The sequence below is a fragment of the Dermacentor silvarum genome, chromosome 3 (genome assembly GCF_013339745.2).
Source record: "Dermacentor silvarum isolate Dsil-2018 chromosome 3, BIME_Dsil_1.4, whole genome shotgun sequence".
Taxonomy (NCBI): domain Eukaryota; kingdom Metazoa; phylum Arthropoda; class Arachnida; order Ixodida; family Ixodidae; genus Dermacentor; species Dermacentor silvarum.
In genome coordinates, this window is record NC_051156.1 from 213942346 (window position 1) to 213960559 (window position 18214).

The 18214-nt window shown below is 45.5% G+C and overlaps 1 protein-coding gene across 1 annotated transcript in view; it reads left to right on the plus strand.

Annotated features, from left to right (window-relative positions):
• Positions 1 to 18214, plus strand: part of LOC119446631 (neprilysin-1) — a 111556-nt gene that overhangs the window by 62570 nt on the left and 30772 nt on the right. The window contains exons 9-19 of the mRNA XM_037711116.2: positions 2369 to 2511; positions 5115 to 5349; positions 6114 to 6212; positions 6837 to 6914; positions 10409 to 10512; positions 11347 to 11408; positions 11818 to 11869; positions 13536 to 13603; positions 14623 to 14753; positions 16166 to 16231; positions 17343 to 17438. Of these exons, the coding sequence (XP_037567044.1) occupies positions 2369 to 2511; positions 5115 to 5349; positions 6114 to 6212; positions 6837 to 6914; positions 10409 to 10512; positions 11347 to 11408; positions 11818 to 11869; positions 13536 to 13603; positions 14623 to 14753; positions 16166 to 16231; positions 17343 to 17438 (1134 nt within the window). The remainder of the gene's footprint in view (positions 1 to 2368; positions 2512 to 5114; positions 5350 to 6113; positions 6213 to 6836; positions 6915 to 10408; positions 10513 to 11346; positions 11409 to 11817; positions 11870 to 13535; positions 13604 to 14622; positions 14754 to 16165; positions 16232 to 17342; positions 17439 to 18214) is intronic.

The following is an 18214-nucleotide window of genomic DNA, read 5'->3' on the forward strand; positions in this document are numbered from 1 at the left end:
ATAGTGCTCACGTGCGATGGCGTTCAGGGTGTAAGGGCTATCGATAATGTGTCGCTTTATTGGCAACAAATTGAGCTAGAAGACGCCGCTTTTTTTAGTAATTATTTAAGAAAGCGATCGATCGATTGAGGACGGGGCCCCGAGGGCCGCGTGCGTATTACCGATTGATGAGTTTTGGGCGAAGTAGCTTCCAGCGTGATGCGCTACTGAAGCGACGGGAATTCTGCCAACGAGACGAGAACTATGCGGCGTCAAAATAACTTTGATAGGAAGGGCGCTATTGATTTGATTTGACTCAATAAATGATATGGGAAATTGTGGGTACTTTCGTCGCTGGCTTTTCCAGCACTTGCGGTTGACCAGTAAAAAAAAACATCAAAAAACATGAAAGAATAAATGCAATAAGAAGACACACTCACGACCACGCAATGACGAGCATTTAGCGTCGATGTGCTTGAATCGATGGCTAGTGTAGTAGACGCGAGAAAACAATTGCTACATTATGTTACACATAAACGTAAAGGCAAAGAACAACAAGCAGTTGAAGGAAATGAAGGAATACACAAAAGAAATGAAAGAATCACAAACATAAGGGAATGTTGGGACAGTTGTTCAATGAAGACAGACACAGAGAACTCCTGACAATGATAGAGAAAAGTCACATGAATGAAGAAATAAAGAAAGAAAATAAGCAAATAAAAACAGTATATGAAAAACGAGGAAGAATACATAGGGATCAATAATCAGGCAATATGCCATTGCTCATTAACAAACCTGTTAAAGCTTTTAAAGCTCTAGTTATGGGTTGCGAATCATTCCAATGTCGAAGCAGTTTTCCTACAGTAAAAGGAGCGGTCATCAAGACCGTTCAACGCGGATGAGCAAGGATGACAAAGCCGTTCTTGCTAATTCATGAAGAAAGCAATTTGTAGAAACATGTTCAATATTCTCCACAGGTGACCGCATTTGCAACAATTCACTGTTGCACGACGTATCTGCCACTCTATCCTTCCCATCCGCTTCCACTGCCTTACCCCCATCGATGCTTTCTGAAGGTGATATACGAGTGACCTACCGTCTATGAATTTGTTTTGCACTGTGTTATTCTGTATTTTCCTTTACGCCTTCCTGCTTGATCCTTGGACTGCAGTATATATTAAATAAAAAAATAATAATCAAACAAAAACGTTCCCTGCTTTCAAATATTTTTACAAGCGATTCTCCCTGTCGTCCTGCTTCATAAATTTGCAATTATGCGCTTAACAGCCATTTTCAACGAGTTTTACATTTCCGTCTACTAGAGAGATACTATAGAGATACTAATAAACAATGAGTTTACAAGTTACGTGCTGAAAAACGCTTTTGGTAACAAAACACATTAAACAGAATGTACGCAGACGTATCCGCAACAACGTATTTGTTGAAATGACCAGACGCCGGCACTCGTTGAGCCTACAAGGAAAAAGCGTGCTTTATTATCTTGGGCGTTGTTTATATGCCCCGAGATTGCAGAGCACAGGAAAGGGAATACGGGGAGGCGAAAGTGATGGCCACCAGATAATCTGTGATAGCCGCGTGTGGGCTGACGTCACAACATTTTTGTTCTAAGAGATTCTTCGCCGTGCTAGTGCTCAATTTTCTCCACAGTCGGCAGACAAATGCGAGCAGGTGTTTCTGCGCTTGCAGCGAAGTCGCGCTGCTGACAAATTTATTATAATTTCCTAGTGAGAATGCAAGTGTCAGCTCATATGTCCTCTACGTATAATGACACTCGAGGCTCTCTGGCACGATGAAAGTTTTCTTATTGAGAAAACACTCTTGCTCCATCTAGAAAAGGTTTAGTACCACTGTCAACACTGTAACCTTGGAAAAAATCGTCTATCATATTAAATTGTGTATCAACATAGAGTATACTGAGGAAAACATAACTCAGTAAAAACCAACAGAATGCATAACAGAGTTTTTTTAGAAGTTTTGTAAGGGTAGATCGGAGGCTGTATACGCACTTCGCTTTTCGTATTCTTTTTCTGTCATCTATCGAATTCCATTCCCCTTCCCCCGGTGCAGGGTAGCCAACCGGAGATAATCTCTGGTTGACCTCCCTGTCTTTTCTTTGCCTTTCTCTCACTCCAGCATGGACATGCACTCGACCATATGTCATTAGATCATCGCGCATCGTGCGAAAAAAAAAACATGCTCCGACCATATCGTACTTTTCGAGTTCAGTCTCGCAGTTCTTGCGTTTAAACTTAAAATTCCTGTTCCCTTGTGACGTACTATGCGTACAAATGTTCCGCCCGAATCAACGTGCAGCGTCTCACGTAAGCCGTGCCCCGCGGCGTTGTCATTTTTTTTTTTTTATCCGCAGTTGAACTGGACCTATCTCCTGCGAAGCGTCATGGACTACGCGGGACTACAACAGACCGATGAGTCCAGCATCAACCTGACCATCGAGAACGACAGCAACTACATGCGCCGGCTTTTCGACCTGCTCAACAAGACCAGTCCTCGGTGAGATTCCTCGCAGTATCAAAGAAAGAACGTAGGAACAAAAAGTGTTCGTTTCCTCCGGGTCTGAAGGCCATGTTTTGGCGAAGACGCTGCTATATAGTTTCGCTTTAGTTCTCGCTTATGCTAACATGTACGCCTGTTGGTTCCGCATGCAGTTTTTAACTTGGATCTTCTTCCTCGATATTCATGTGTGCTAATTTTAATATTGTGACGGAGGCGAGATGAAGGCAAAGGAATAATTTATCGAATATATTTACCACGTTCTCCGTAATATCACTCTGCGGCGGCGGAAGCACCGTCCTGACGCTTGCTGTGAAGGCGAGGAGCTAGAAGGGCAATATGGCTTCAGCCGGAAAACATGAACAACATCAGGGTAGGGTCCCATCAGTTGATAGCACTCCAGCGTTCGTACTTCGCTAGTCAGTCTTCAACGTCCGCTTCACCGGAACCGCAGAACGTGCCAGGATCCCAGGGTTGCACAAGCATTACCGTTGAAGTGGCGGGCGCTGATGTAGGCGCCGTGTCTTCCTCCATTGCAGACATGTCCGAAACGACGGCCGCTGCGGAGTTCCGTTGCGAGGCGCTGACGTACCCCGCACCTCCACTAAAGTGTGACGGAGGCGAGATGTAGGCGAAGGGTATATTTAGAGAATATATACAAAGAATAAAGGCTGGGGAAATGGTACATGTCTGATCCGGCCCACGTGCAAGCGTCTTCATCGTCATCTTCGTCGCTCTGCCAAGCATCGCGTTCATCCATGTGTACATCACTCCGTAACAATTGTTTACCAATAAAGCTAACTTCAAATGAATTGCAATGAGAGATGTGGGTTTAGCTCTCCACCAGCGACAGTTTGTCTATTCGTCCACTTTTCTTTTCGTGGTTATTTCTATAGATTTCAATAAAAAAATGGCAGTTGTTTGACTTTCCCTAGCTTCACGGTTTGTGGACTTCGAATTGTTTGCAACTATGCGCTGTAGGCGGTTGTCTAGAAGTACGTGCTCTGAATATTGAGTGCTACAGACTAGAGCACGGCACGGCCTCGGGCTTACCCGAAAGCCCGGGCCGGGCTGGGTAGAGCAGTTTTTTTCACGGGCTCGGGCCGGGCTCGGGCACGGCGTGTGCTTTTTGACCCGGGCCCGGGTCGGGCTCAGGTTTTTTGACGCGGGCCCGGGCCGGGCTCGGGCTTTCTGGTGGTGTGCATGTAACGTGCAGTGAGTTATTCTCGGGCGTCTCAACTCTGAAAAACATGTATTTTTCGGTCTCGGGCCGGGTTCGGGCCAGTTTCGAGCCGGGCTCGGGGCGGGCTCGGGCCTAAGGTAAAGGGGTGGCGGGCCGGGCCGCGCGGGTAACGTAGATTATTTCCGGGCCCGGGCCGCGCCCGGGTCTCCTCATAAAAGTTTTGATCGGGCTCGGGCGGGCCGCCCAACGTAAAAGCGGGCCCGGGCCGCGCTCGGGCTGAAAAAATCGGCCCGTGCAGTGCTCTACTACAGACACACCTACCGGCGGTATATAAACACACTTAATTATCCGCCTATACGTTTTGTCTTTTTGGGAAGGTCTTCCTATTGTCGTCACACCGTCGTCTTCATTCCATCGCCGTAATTGTGTCATTGTCACGAAGTCATGGTCGTTGTGTCGCCGTCATTTTGTCGTATAGTGTACGATTCCAGTGCCGTCAAGCAGTTGCCGTCAAGCCATTGCGGGCGTTCTAGCGTCGTCATTTTGTCACAGTTATTACAATGTCGTGATTCCGTCGTCGTCGTAAAGTCATCGTGCTTTCTTCGTAGTCATGATCGTAGGCATGATGCAGCGCCACAAGTGTATGCTGAACGAAGTGGTTCCTGGCAAAACGGTGTCCAACTTGCTCGTATGCTCTATACTTGGGATTGGTCACTAAACACCAACCGCTTTCTTCGCAAACACCAATAAAGGTTTCGCTTAAACAAATTCCAACAGCGCCTGGGATCCGCATATTTTTTACTAACCTTAATATTGTTCGTTATTTTTGTACGAGTCTTATAACGTTTATATTAGATTTTAAATTGCCTTTCTAACTCCCTCTTCCTGCTTCCCGTTGCTTCTTTTTAGATGCGAAGCAGCTTATGGCGGGGGCTTTGTCCGTCCCACACCCCCACAGCGCATGCGCGTCCCCTCCCCCTCTCTCTCCTCTCCTACGCTCCCCCCTTTCTCTCCTCTAGGAATCCGAAGCGGCGCGCCCGACAGGTGGTGCGACAGCTGCATACTCCGCTGGGGGCACCACGGTAGTTCCGCGGCATGAAAATGACGGAGCGCGCGCGCCTCATTCTCTCTCCTGTGCAGCGCCGCGATGCGCTCGGGCCGCTGCCGCGAACCATCTCCCGGTCAAGCTAACCCTCTCCCTGCTGCTTCGCATCCACACATGGTTCCCTTTAGCGGGAGATGGAGTCATTTTTTTGTACACATCTTGTGCTTATGAACTGTATTTATTCGCGAAAGTACCTCTGCACTGTGCCTCTTGGGGACCACTTTCATTATAGCATGCTGCATATACGCACCAAACTTTGTATTTACATGAAATAAACTCAAGTTGAAACTGATCCCGGAGCGTCGCGCCGTGCAGGACGCTGGCCAACTACCTGTCGTGGCGGTTCGTGATGGCGTACATGCCGTACCTGGACGTGCACTTCCGGCGACTGTACCTGGACTTCCGGCGGCGAGTGCCGCGCCCCCACGAGGAGCGCACCTACCTGTCGCGCTGGAAAGAGTGCGTGCGTCTGCTCAGCGACAGCTTCAGCATGCCTCTGGCGGCGCTCTTCGTGCGACAGGACTTCGCCTCCTCGGCCACCGACAATCAGGTGCGACGACCAATCACGGCCTTCGCATTCATGCGTAAACCGTCTTTTCCCGGCGAACCGGTCCGGTCGCCAAAGCTTGAATTTCACTGTTGAAATACTATACGGTGACATAAGGCCATCTCTCCCGAAGGTTCATGCGCAGGCAGATTTGTTAAATACGGAGCTCCATACATTGTACAACTTTTTGACGTGATAGCGCTAAGCGCGTGTCGCAAAAAACCCAGTGTCGGCGTCGGAGACGTTGTCCGTTAGAAAAAAATCATCCCGAACCAGGCAGGTCTTCCGCGTGGCGCGTAGGCGTTACTGAACTATTTGAATTTCTCAAAGTAAAATGCGTCAGAAAATTCGTTAAGTACGACTGACACACAACCTACAGACGTGATAGCTCGGAATGTAATTAGATTATACGAGAAAACATAATTCTGTTACGCGGAAACTCAAACACAAACCCTTTTTCCAGCTTCCGTTTGAGGTCTGTCTTAGTGGGAGCGGCGCGCCCCGCTCGGTTCCTTGCGACACCACCCAGATGGCGCTCGCCTCTGCGCATCCGCGGCAGCAGCGGCGCCCGCCGTTCGGGAAAAAAAAAGAACCAGAAAGCGTTTCCAGGTAATCATGACGGTTACATAAGCTGCAGTTGCCGGGAAGCGTGAGAAGCAGTCAGGGAACTTTGAGTGCTATCGCGTTCCACTCTTAAAGGTGAAGCTTAAGCGTCCTTCAATTTTTGAAAGTGTTTACCGAGGCCATTTTAAACACTCTCTGCGCAGGTAGGGTTGCTGATTGACGAGATCAAGAATGCCTACGTGGAGACCTTTCCGAGACAGAATTTCCTCGACGAGAAGACTAAGGAACTCTGTCGCGAGAAGGTAAGTGCTTTTGCGATAGCGTTTTTTTTTTAATGCGATAGCATTACACAGGACCGTTACCAGTCTTAGGTGGTGTCACACGCCCCAGCAACTATTTTCGTAATAAACACTGTGGTAGAGACACGTGTAAATGATTCATCATAAGTTGTCAGAATGAGTAAATCCCTAGGACGACGTGAGGAGTACGTATAGGCAGTGCCGGTAGATGATGGTCGTAAGGTACGTGTTGGTGGGCAGCTAGCATCAGTTAATTATAAGGCCGTAATAGTTCACAGATGACCATCGGAAGGGGAGCAAGTCCATGTGGATATCGATGGACAACCATAGAATGGTAGGACGCCATAATGATGCCGCATTATAGTCACTCTTTATGTCTACGATAACTGCAGAGCGCGCTGTCAACGTCAATCTCACAATTATTATTATTATTATTATTATTATTATTATTATTATTATTATTATTATTATTATTATTATTATTATTATTATTACTATTATTATTATTATTATTATTAATCATGTGAACATATATACAAACATCACAAAGAGAAGGAAAAGCGCCTTTTTTTCTACTCTTTTTTTCTTCTATCAGTTCAGGAATCTTACCACGCTTTTTGTGCGCAGGTGGCCGCTATGGGACAAAAAGTGGGCTTCCCGAAATTCATCTTGGATCCAGTTGAACTGGACAAAGAATATCATGACGTGAGCATCGTTTTAGTTTGCTTTCAATTTTTTTAATCAAGAAAAGTTGGAAGGTTGGTCTTGTTTGCCATAAATATCTTGCTTCGTTAAAAGTGTGCACCCCTGTTTGTGTCAAAACAACAGAAGCGCTGAAATCCATCGTTCTCAACAGAATGGTTAACAACATCTACCGGAGAGAATTTCAACGTCCGTATACGCATATATAGACAGGGTGTTTTTTTTTTTTAGCTGCACCAAATTTTTTAAATTATAAATATGTAAATCTTGGTCACGTTATGTTTACCATTCGAGTGTACGGATTGGCGGCCTCTAGATACAGAGCAATTTCCGCAATTACGTGCGTAATTAGCGAAGTTACGCTAATTAACTTTCTAATTATCAACAATAGGTGGCTACAGCAAATGAGTACTTTGGGGCCCGTCCTCGACACTACCTAGCCCAACGATCAAATTTTGAATAGCGGAGTTCATGTGGTAGCTACGCGAACAATTAGTTCCCCTTGGCAGGCTCGTTGAAACTGAAACTGGCCGCAAAAAGAGCGTCTGTGTCGTCGATGTCGCCGCCCCCTTGCCTTTCGTCACGTCTCCGACGTCACCGCCGGTCCGGTCCTACGAGCAGCTTGCGTTATCTCCTTGCTGTCTGCAGCGTTGGCCTAACGCTTCAATGCCGGCGGTCCGCCAAATTTTACTTCGTCATTTCGTCGGTCGCTACGTTTCACTGTAGCGCCAACCCCGCTCCTTGGGCTTTTAGATACTGCAGGCACGGCGTCATATCACTCTGTAGCGTCGACGGCGAACGTCGCAGATAGCAAGCAGATAACGCAAGCTGCTCGCGGGCCGGACCGGCGCCTACCTCAGAGACGTGACGAAAGGCAGGGGGCAGCGACATCGACGACACACGCTCTTTTTGCAGCCAGTTTCGGTTTTAAGGAGCCTGCCAAGGGGAACTATTTGTTCGCGTAGCTCCCACATGAACTACGCTATTCAAAATTTGATCGTTGGGCTAGGTAGTGTCGAGGACGGGCCCCAAAGTACTCATTTGCTGTAGCCACCTATTGTTGATAATTAGAAAGCTAATTAGCGTAACTTCGCTAATTACGCACGTAAATGCGGAAATTGCTCTGTATCTAGAGGCCGCCAATCCGTACACTCAAATGGTAAAAATAACGTGACCAAGATTTACATTTTTATAATTTAAAAAATTTGGTGCAGCTAAAAAAAAGCACACCCTGTATATCAGAATCAGAATCAGTTTATTCAATACAAAAAACGGGGTTAATTACATGGTAAGTATATACAGAAGGAGGTCCCGTAGTTAAAAACTGAAATGGGACCTCCTATGCATGATGACAAGAATTATTAATACAAACAAACAATGGCAACATGTAAAGTTTACGATAATACAGGTTTTTTTGAAAGACAAGGCATAAATAAAAAAAATGCAGCAGTTAATGCATAAGAACAAGGTTGCAGATCACTGAATAATAGGCAGAACTACAAAGGGTGCTTTTCCAAGGCGATGAAAAGAATGCAGGAAATAAATATAGAAACACAGTTAAAAAAAAAAGAAAGAAAAAACATACTACACTGAAAAATGGGAGTCGGATAAAGCTAAAAGAAAGCGCTTAAGTTCAGTATGAAACCGGTGAGATTTCAACAATTTTAAAGGAAATGGTAATGTGTTCCAGAGGGATATAGCTGAAAAGTGTAATGACTGCTTGCCGTAGTTGGTGCGAACGCTGGGTAATATAAAGTTCATATTGTCTGCAAATCTAGTATTATTTATATTAATAAGAGACGTCGTTGGTATGATGGTTACTGGAAGATTATTGTTTATGGCCCTAAAAATAAAATGGCGAGGTTGTATTTAACAAGATCAGTCACATTCAAAATGTTATGAGCATGTAATAACTCACTAGCGTTAATGCTACGAGATGAAAATGTTATTAGACGAATAGCTCGATTTGAATGACTTGCAATGACATTAGGTGACTGCTATAAGTGTTTCCCCATGATTCAATGTTATAGTTGATATGAGAATGAACGAAAGCATAATACAGTGACATTAGAGTAGAAAATGAGAAATAAGGTCGTGATTTAATTAGAGCGCGTATTCCATATGCCATTTTCTTTTTACGTTAGCTATGTGAAGATTAAATTTATGGTGGCGATCGAATTCCACCCCTAAATAGGAGCAATTATGAACTGCAGTGATTAGGTGATTGTTGATGGAAATGGATTGACGGTGGTCAGGCGATCTCTGATGCGAGGTGAAGACGACAAAATTGGTCTTATTATGGTTAATCTGCAGCTTATTCTGGTCACACCACGCGGAGATTGACAGAAGATCTTCGTTTAGTTTACTTGTTAGTGTTTTTACACAATTGTTAGAATTAAATATAGTAGTGTCATCAGCGTACAGAATGCACTTCGATGAGGAGAGGCAACTAGGCAGATCATTAATATAAATTAGAAAGAGTAGGGGACCTAATATGGACCCCTGCGGTACACCTATATTAGTAGTAGCTTCTTTAGAGTAGCACCCAGAAATGTTAACGACTTGTTTTCTATCTTGTAAGTAACTGCGGATTAGAAGTAGTGGCGGACCTGTTATTCCAATGGCTTCGAGCTTAGCGCAAAGAATTGCGTGATCAATAGTGTCGAAGGCCTTATATATTATAAGGCTGACTATATATAGTCAGCTAGAAAAGTACTTTGGCACTGGTGGTGCGCACGCACCTCAACTTCAAAAATATTCGGAGCACAGTCTCCGAGAAAAAAAATGAAATAAAGAAATAAAACGAAGTTTTGTTGAAGCCGGTGCATCCACTCTCGAATCGAACCGCAAACGAGCAGTGAATATATACCTTCCAGTAGGAATAGCGCCACATCGCGTCTGGCTCAATTTTACGCTGAAAGGTGAATTCGCGAGGAGGAGGAATAAACTTTATTTGTGTAGCAGATTTGTGAGACCTAGGCGTCTCTACCTAGATGACGGCCTCGAGCCCTTGGGATCTGGCGGCATCTTCGGCCTGCTGGATTGCCTTAAGTTGGTCTTCCGGTGCAGAGCTGAGCAGCGCGGTCTCCCACTGCTCTCTGGTCTTGTGCGTTTTATTCTGTACGGGTGTCCTAGGACAAGCCCAAACCATATGTTGCAAGTCCGCCCTTTCTTGACAGAATCTGCATCTATCGGTGTAAAGTTCTGGATAGTAGCGGTGGTAGGCCAGAAACCTTTTTTTTTTCTCGCAAGTTTCGTGCCTCGGAAACTTTCCCCGAGTAGCAACGGCATGAAGGGCCATTGTCGGGCCAACCTTTGCCCCATGTAAGGTCAGTGGGGCCCAAAGATGGGCTTACGTTGACTCTTGCTTTGTGTTCGGCTATGGGGTATACGGTCGACTGTACGTCTACCCCTCTTCAATGAATTGACAGTATGCACCCCATCGCACAAAAGTGTTTGAAGGTAATTCTCTTTTGTTTTTTGTTTTCCTTTCACAGCTTGAAATCGACGACGATCACTTTCTCGTGAACATTCTCAAGGTGCGACGCTTTGAGTTTGCCAGAGATTTCTCCAAGATTACGAAGCCTGTCGATAAGGAAAAGTAAGTTGCCGGTCGTTCTCTTAATCTCACTCTGTCATTAAAGGTTGATGAGATTCAATACGGCCGCGTGTCGAAGAATTTTGCGTCTTAGGATATTTACGTTGCTAAATTTGCCATGCCCCCCCCCCCCCTCCCCCTAGTTTAAAGAGATCTTTAAAAATTGTTATGTGGGATATAGTGCTGTTCCTCCTTTGCAGGTGAATTTCTGAAAGTGGAGGGAATTAGCCTCATTATAAATCACAATGTCCAGGCCGCTAATTAAGTTTAGACCGCATGTTGAAATTGAGATGGTGAAGCTGTGCAGCAATGAAGTCACGTACTAAAGCTAGCACCACTTCCGAGATATCCGACCTCAAGCTGCGCTGCGAAATACATTGGTATTCCGAATAACAGTTTCCTGAAAGCCTACCCCTAAAAGTTGGGGATAATATGAACTGCGAAACCAGTGCATATTAAGTAGGTTTTCAACAGTACGGATATCTTTTAAGTGGTTACATCTTGGGATTTCTACTAAGCAGACATGACTCCACTACTTCTCGGCTTCAGTGTCCTGGAGTGAATAATTTATAAAGTAAATTAGTAAATGTATTTTTAGCCTTGTACCTGGCCATTGCAATTTCTCATGCAGGTAGTTTGCGCCTCTTCTAGAAGTCCTCGTGGAAAGAAGAAACAGCGCTATCTTTCGCAGGCGAATTAAAAAACCTGTATATTCGAACAAAATAAAATATGGTATAGAAAAATTTGAGCTCATAACTAGCTTGATGATTTGTATTCGCGGGAATCTTCGCTACGGCTATATATATTCACTGGTACTTTTCTTTTTCACTGTGACAGGGAGTGGGCGACAAATCCCCTGATCGTAAACGCGTTCTATGACATCCGAGGCAACTACGCTAGTGAGTACACTGTCCTACTTTGTCACCTTCTTCTATTTAGTGGGACTTGATAGTAGAAAAGGACTGCGCTCGATGCGAATTGCTGCAGTTAGTAAAGTAAAAACGATTAAACTAATGGTTAACTAGTAATTTGGATGCAAACACCCAGAGATTTTCTTCTGCTGAAATATTTCACGTGGCATAAGTACGGTAACTTCAAACTTCAAGTATTAAAAAAAAAAGATACCTCTGCAGGCTATAACTCGAACTTCAACTTAAAGAAAAATTTGTAGCCAATGCGACTCGTTTTGATCAATGAATCCTAGTATGAAGTTTAACTCTCGTGTTTCACAATTTTGTCAAATTTACGACAGCGTTAATTATATTTGCCTTCTTCCCGCTACTCATCTCCGCACCTCCATCATTGCAGTTTACCCAGCTGGGATCTTGCGTTCCCCCATGCTCATTCTCGACAGGCCACAGTGAGTGAGGTTCCTTCGCATTCATTCGCAGTGTGCTATTCTGGAACCAAATTGGCAACTTCGCTCATAGGCGTTGTTTGCCATTGGCTGCCGACCTCCTTCGCCAGTAACGTGCCCAACATTACCATTGGCAGTTAGTAGCAGTGCTGCTTGCTGGTCCAGATCGATACTAGCTGTAACTTGAGAAAGCCAGCGAAAAATAATCAGACGCAGCACGAAGGAAAGAAGAATCCCCTGATTTCCAGCGTTGGGGTGTCTCTTCTTTCCTTCGTGCTTGCGTCTCAATTTTTTTCGCTGGTATTCCCAAGTCGGCAGTTCGTAGCGATTAAAGTATAAACCGCACGCAAGCGATCTTGCACGCGACAGCGACAAGCGACGGAGATGGCTGTCGCGTTCGCTCGTCGCCTACAAGTCGTACCGCACGCGAGCGACGACTTTGAGCGACGTCTCCCCGGTGTTGCCGGTATGAGGGCAGCAAATACGCGCCGAAACTGGCGTGACGCGTGCTTTATTCATTTAAGTTGATGCGCTTTACTGTAAACAGCAGCATACATATTTCTAGATGTCTTGCACTAGGTTCTTATCCTTTCACGTATCAAAATTTAGTCGTTTGCTCGTTCCGTGCGACAATCGGTAGTACTTGACTGATGTACATCCTGTTTCGGATTCGCGCTATTGGCTAGTCGCTCATAGCACTTCCGGGCGACCGAGCGATGAATTCTAGATTTCCAAAAACCGAGCGATCGAGCGACAAGAATGAGCGAACTGTTCGCGCGACGGCCCGTTTCGTCGCTCGAAGCAATCGCTCGTCGCCGTAGCGCACGAAATCGCTCTCATGCGGTTTGGGCTTTAACGATTCGTAATGATCGTCACGGTTAACCCTGATGACCCTTACGTATTAGTTATCACAAAGTTCTAGCGCAGTTGTAGCGAACTTCTGGCGATCATGAGCTCTGGATTCTGACTACTGTCAAATGCCGCCATACATGCGTTTTGAGCCAATGAGAGAGGGCGTAGCCACTTTGCTGGCCAATGAGAACTGACAAGGCGGCGGAATCTGACGGTGTCAACAATATAGCACCATTGTTGTACGTTTCATTTATTATTTATTATTACTGTAATGACAGAGAAGAACTACTGTAATAACCGAGTACCTAGGCTCCTTCCATTCTCAGTTCTCGCTTTTTGAATAACGAGGGTGTCGACTCGGGAAACATTGATTACATGAAGTAGCACCTGAAAGCATGGAGGGAAGAAAGAACTGGGAGGGAGCATCATTCCGCAACACGATATATGCCTAACGAGTCGGCCCGACATAGTCACGTAAGAGTGTGCGGCAGGTTATAGCCTACCCGCTCTGCAAGTAGAGCTACGGCAGAGCAGCTGGACAAGTGTGCATCGCATAAAAACTACCGCCACCCCAACGTTCTAGGCCGGCACGCTGAGTCTCAGAGGTCACGTGTTGGGCCGACACTGCGAGGAAAAAAGCGAAGGGAATGGATTCATGGAGAGTTGCTGTCGACGACAGCAACGTGCTCGTCAAAATTTTTAAACTGCAAAAAGGCAGAAATACCGTTCTTTCAACTGTTTCAATAGAAGAAACTTTCTTGGACCCACGAGATTGTAGTGCATAATTGTCTCATTACAGTCTCCTATCACTTTGTAGGTACCTGAACTTTGGCACCATAGGCGTCGTCATTGGACACGAGATTACCCACGGCTTTGCCGGTTTCGGTGAGTACAAAGCTTGATTTCTGCATCATTTCTTTTATAACCTGTCCATAGTAACGACCTCTTTACGCCAGGGACACCAGAAGTGTTAACCTATACATTTCTAAAAAAAAAAAAGGACGTTGTAGTTACTATCCAGTTGTCACACTGTCTGCTACCTTGGTATAACTTCAGTTGGTAACGATATAGTTTATGCCATTACTGACTAAACAAGGTAGCCGCTCTTAGTAATGGGTCTCAGCTACCAATTGCAAACGCAGTTAGTGCCACCGGTTACAAATTTTATAGCCTATAGAACGCATATATAAGACCAGCTTTGGTATATTCCAGAGTGGGTCTGATAAACGTGTTATAGACTAGAAACTTTGTATCCGGCTTTTCTTCGAATATTCGCATTCTATTCGATTCACAATTTTCGCCACTCGAACATCCCTGCAGTTCTGGGCGATGGAAATGTGTCTATGTAGCTTGCCTTGAAGATTTCGCGTCCTTCAAGACGGGTATTCACAAATCGCAAAAAGACTTAGCTTGTCACGTCTTCATGTAGAAAGCTATGACAGCAGAGAGAGTGCTGGGATGGTAACCTATTAAATAGGTAATCAGCCTATACTTAATCGCTGTGCTGGTATGTGTTAGCTGCGACATTAACAGATTTCGCCACAGAATTAGAGGACGTATTTATACTTGGTGCACAGCACAGGATTTCTGCAAAATTGATATAACTTACAGCCCTAAACTGAACAGCTGCACAGTTATTTAGTGAATATTTTGTTAGTTATTTAAGGAAACACTGTCATTTGTCGTTCAAGTTGTCTCCACTTCTTCAAATTAACCATCTGCGACATAATTGCGCAATTTGTCACGGGTGATCTTGAATCAGTCTGGTCCCCATAAAAAAACAAAAAAACAATATCACCCAGTATATTTTTTGTCCCAGGCAATTTGTTTTCTCAACCTAAAATCGTTTGACTTCTGAGAATAACGTTATAGAAATAAATTGTAAAAGAAAATGCTCAACGCAGGCAAGAAATTTGACAAGCATGGGAATTTCACCAACTGGTGGCCTGACGATGCGCTGGAGCATCTTCGGCAACGTGCCAACTGCTTCGTGGAACAGTTCTCACAGTTTCCTCTTTGGAACTCCGGTCTTTACGTGAGTCTCGTTCTACAGAATACTGCAGTATTGACAGTTTATAACTTGGACAGAACATCCTTTATTATTATAACTTTTTTTTGCTACGAGTGTTATAAGTTTGTTAACATGCCACTTCCGATTGACCACTGTTATATCTCCCTAGCACATTAATGATATCAGTAGCCTCTGAGGTGCAAGAAATCCAAAGCGAAAAAAAAAAGGATTGTCAAAAGCCTCACTAGTAACCAATCAGGCAGCAGACTACCCGATACATTATGTCAGTAGCACGGTACTACTTTCCGAAGCCTCCCGAACTTTGCTGACTGCGGCTGCTGCTGCTGCTGTCTTTCGGAATAGCTCACACAAAGAACCGCACTAATATAATGAACTGGCTTATATATATAGCCTTCTGTACTACTTCTACAGATGAGCCGGTTAACCGCCCTCTTCTCTAGGGAATTGCGCAATGAAACAAAAGCAACACCGAAATGCCCTGACTGCTGGAAATATGCGCCATCAAGCGCATAGTTATTGTATTGATGCGAAAGCGTCAAATGGCCCATTGAGCGAAAAAGGCGGCGTCTGTCGTCTCTATCAACGGAACGGCACCTAAATTTCCATTGGTTGGAACGCCATGTCGCGAGCGTGCCTTGACGGAGCAGTGCGGGCCAAAGGAAACACCTGCTGCCGCCGTAGCGTGCCATGTGTTGCATGAGGGGAGAGGGCATCGCCGCGACGCCACGTCACCCTCACTCCCGCTCTAGGACGCCGGTGTTATCCACGCGTTCCTTGTCCGCGCAAGCTTTCGTCTGCGTTCTAACATGCACCTCGGTAAGGCCCAATGAAAACGCGCCAAGCGAGTTCTTAACTCGAAGGGCCGCTCAGCGGTATTCAATTGGACATTAATGCTTTCGCATTCACAACTCGTAAGAAGTACTTAGGTGTCCTCTGACTTTTAAGCGAAGCTTTCTATGCGTTCTTCCCCGTGGTTCAGCGCGTCTGCATGGTCGGTTTCTCGAAGAACGGAGTAGGCCGATCCCGGAGGCAGCGTAATCCGCGGTCGCGTGTCTCACCTGGGTCAGACGGATGCACGGATGGACGGACGGACGGACGGAGTGACGGACAAGAAACTTTATTTGCTCCTGAGGGACTACTTTGTCGTAGTCGCGGGCCGCACCCGCTCCGGGGGCAGAAGACCGCGATCTTCAGCCCTGTCGCAGGCCCTTTGGACCTGGGTCACTTGGTGGGGATCTCCGCGTCTCGCCGCCTTGTCCGGCAGGCGCGTAAGTTGCAAAACGCGGTGCAGAGGAGGAACTCTCTTAGGAGTAACAGCTTAAATTAAATTCTAACGGTTGCGCTGGATCTGCATAGTTCTTATACCTCCAAATCAGCTTATGTTTTCTCAACTCCACGTTCAAATGTTTACGCAGGTGAACGGTAACGCGACGCTCGAAGAGAACATCTGTGACTCGACGGCCGTGAAGCAAGCCTATTACGTGAGTCGCCATAGTTACTCTATCAGTGAGCAATCAGCGGCGCTCCTTAGCCTTGTGACATGTGTGTTCATGTTGCATGTCACGAAGGCACGTTTTCTCGTCATATATATGCGAGGGTCTCAAATGCGTTATACATTCTATCATTTGCTCTGATGCGAAAACAAGCACTGAACGACGCCGGATCAGCGGCTGTAATAAATGCGTAATTACAATGTCATTCGGTTTATATATGACGCTGGCGCGGAGTGTTCCGTTACACTGCTGTCACGAGACAGGTGCAATGCTTTCATGGTAGCGTAACATCCATAATATTCATTACGCGTCTGAGACATCTGGAATTGTAAATTTTAAGGACTTAGCGTGCGGTGTGCGCTTACAGGGTTTTAGCTTGTCGCAATACGTATTGCGATTCACGGAATACAGTCAAACGCTTTATAACGAAGCGCTCGGCACCTACAAATATTTCGTTGTACAAGTGACTTCGTTGTACAGGCAACTTCGTTGTATAGAGGTCTTCGTTGTAGAAGTGTTCACAATAGATATGGAAGATAGGAATTCAGCGGGGGCATAATAAATCCTTCGTTATACAGGTCATTTCGCCGTAGAAGCGTTCGTTGTGGGGACGTTCGACTTAAGCGCAAAACAGAACGCGTCGATGGCAGAAGCAGTGCCGGTAGCGACGTCTTGTGGTGATTTGTTCAACCACAGGGCGTCAGAAAAGCGTTTTTTGTTTCTGCGTTTTGCGCTCTGTTCGTCGAAGGAAATAGAAAAAGAAAGTAAGAGAAACTACCAACACTTTATGATTATGATGTTGATAATGCCCCTACACCAGTAACGGAGTCGCGCAATGCCCATCATTGCAATAATAGTTTTCTACGCTCTGGTTGTACTAAACGCCACTCGATGGCACCAACAGTGCTGCTTCTAACTTTGACATTCAGCAAGAATGAATGCGTTTATGGACAAGGTAGAACTCGTATATTACGTAATTTCGCAAAGGACATGGCGCTATGCATGGTTACATTTGGCTGGCAAACTTTTCTTTTGTGCGAGTTCGAAAGCTCAGGGACATGCAAGATTCCTAGCTTTTTTTTTTCAATTTCGTTTTCAGGCGTACAAGAGCTGGGCTGCGAAGCACGGGCAAGAGCCGCGATTGCCGGGCCTGGGACTGACCAACGAACAAGTATTCTTTGTTCAATACGCCCAGGTTTGTACATGAAATTTGAATCGGTATGGCTGCTAGTACTTTTTATCAACTAATACTTTTTTCTGGTCCTTGGCAGCTATATTTCGACTTTAGCTCGTCATATAGAAAGTGATCGGTTGCTTGTAAACGTCCGTGCAATGCATCTGCAATTCGCGAATATGTGGTGGCGGTCCAAGATAGCCGCCATGTCAGCCAACTGATTGGCTGAAGGAATATGCCGTGAGGAGCGTCACAGGAAGGCCGTTTCTTAAAAGTCAATTTAACGTTGCGCGACGTTGCGCTGGACCGCCATTGCAGAGATTTTCCGCCATAATTGTGGTGCGAACGAGCCGCGCGAATATGCTAATGAGCGGTAATCTGCAATGGCGGCCGAGAGGCATGCGTATCGCCGCATTTTCTCCGTCGTTTGGGACCATGAAAATCTTTTGTTCTAACGCGTGCTCATAGCATCTGCATTGCTCTCAGGAGGTGTTGGCATTTGTCTCTTGGATTATCATTTTTTTAACACGTTTATTTGAAATAATATTCCTTGAACAATTACAAACCTCTGCATTTTTTGCACGTTTCACAGCTGCGACTGTACTGTAATCAAGTATAATGACTTTTCACATTATCAGAGGTTATGACAACGGCAGCTTCATAATTTGTAAAAGGAATGTACGCAAGGCGGCGTCTTGAAGTTTCCTCCCAACTCGACCAGAACTCTCTAAGTATGCGATGATTTGACGTCTCGATGTATAGCGTCGTGCGCGCCTCACGGTGCGACTTTGCACAAT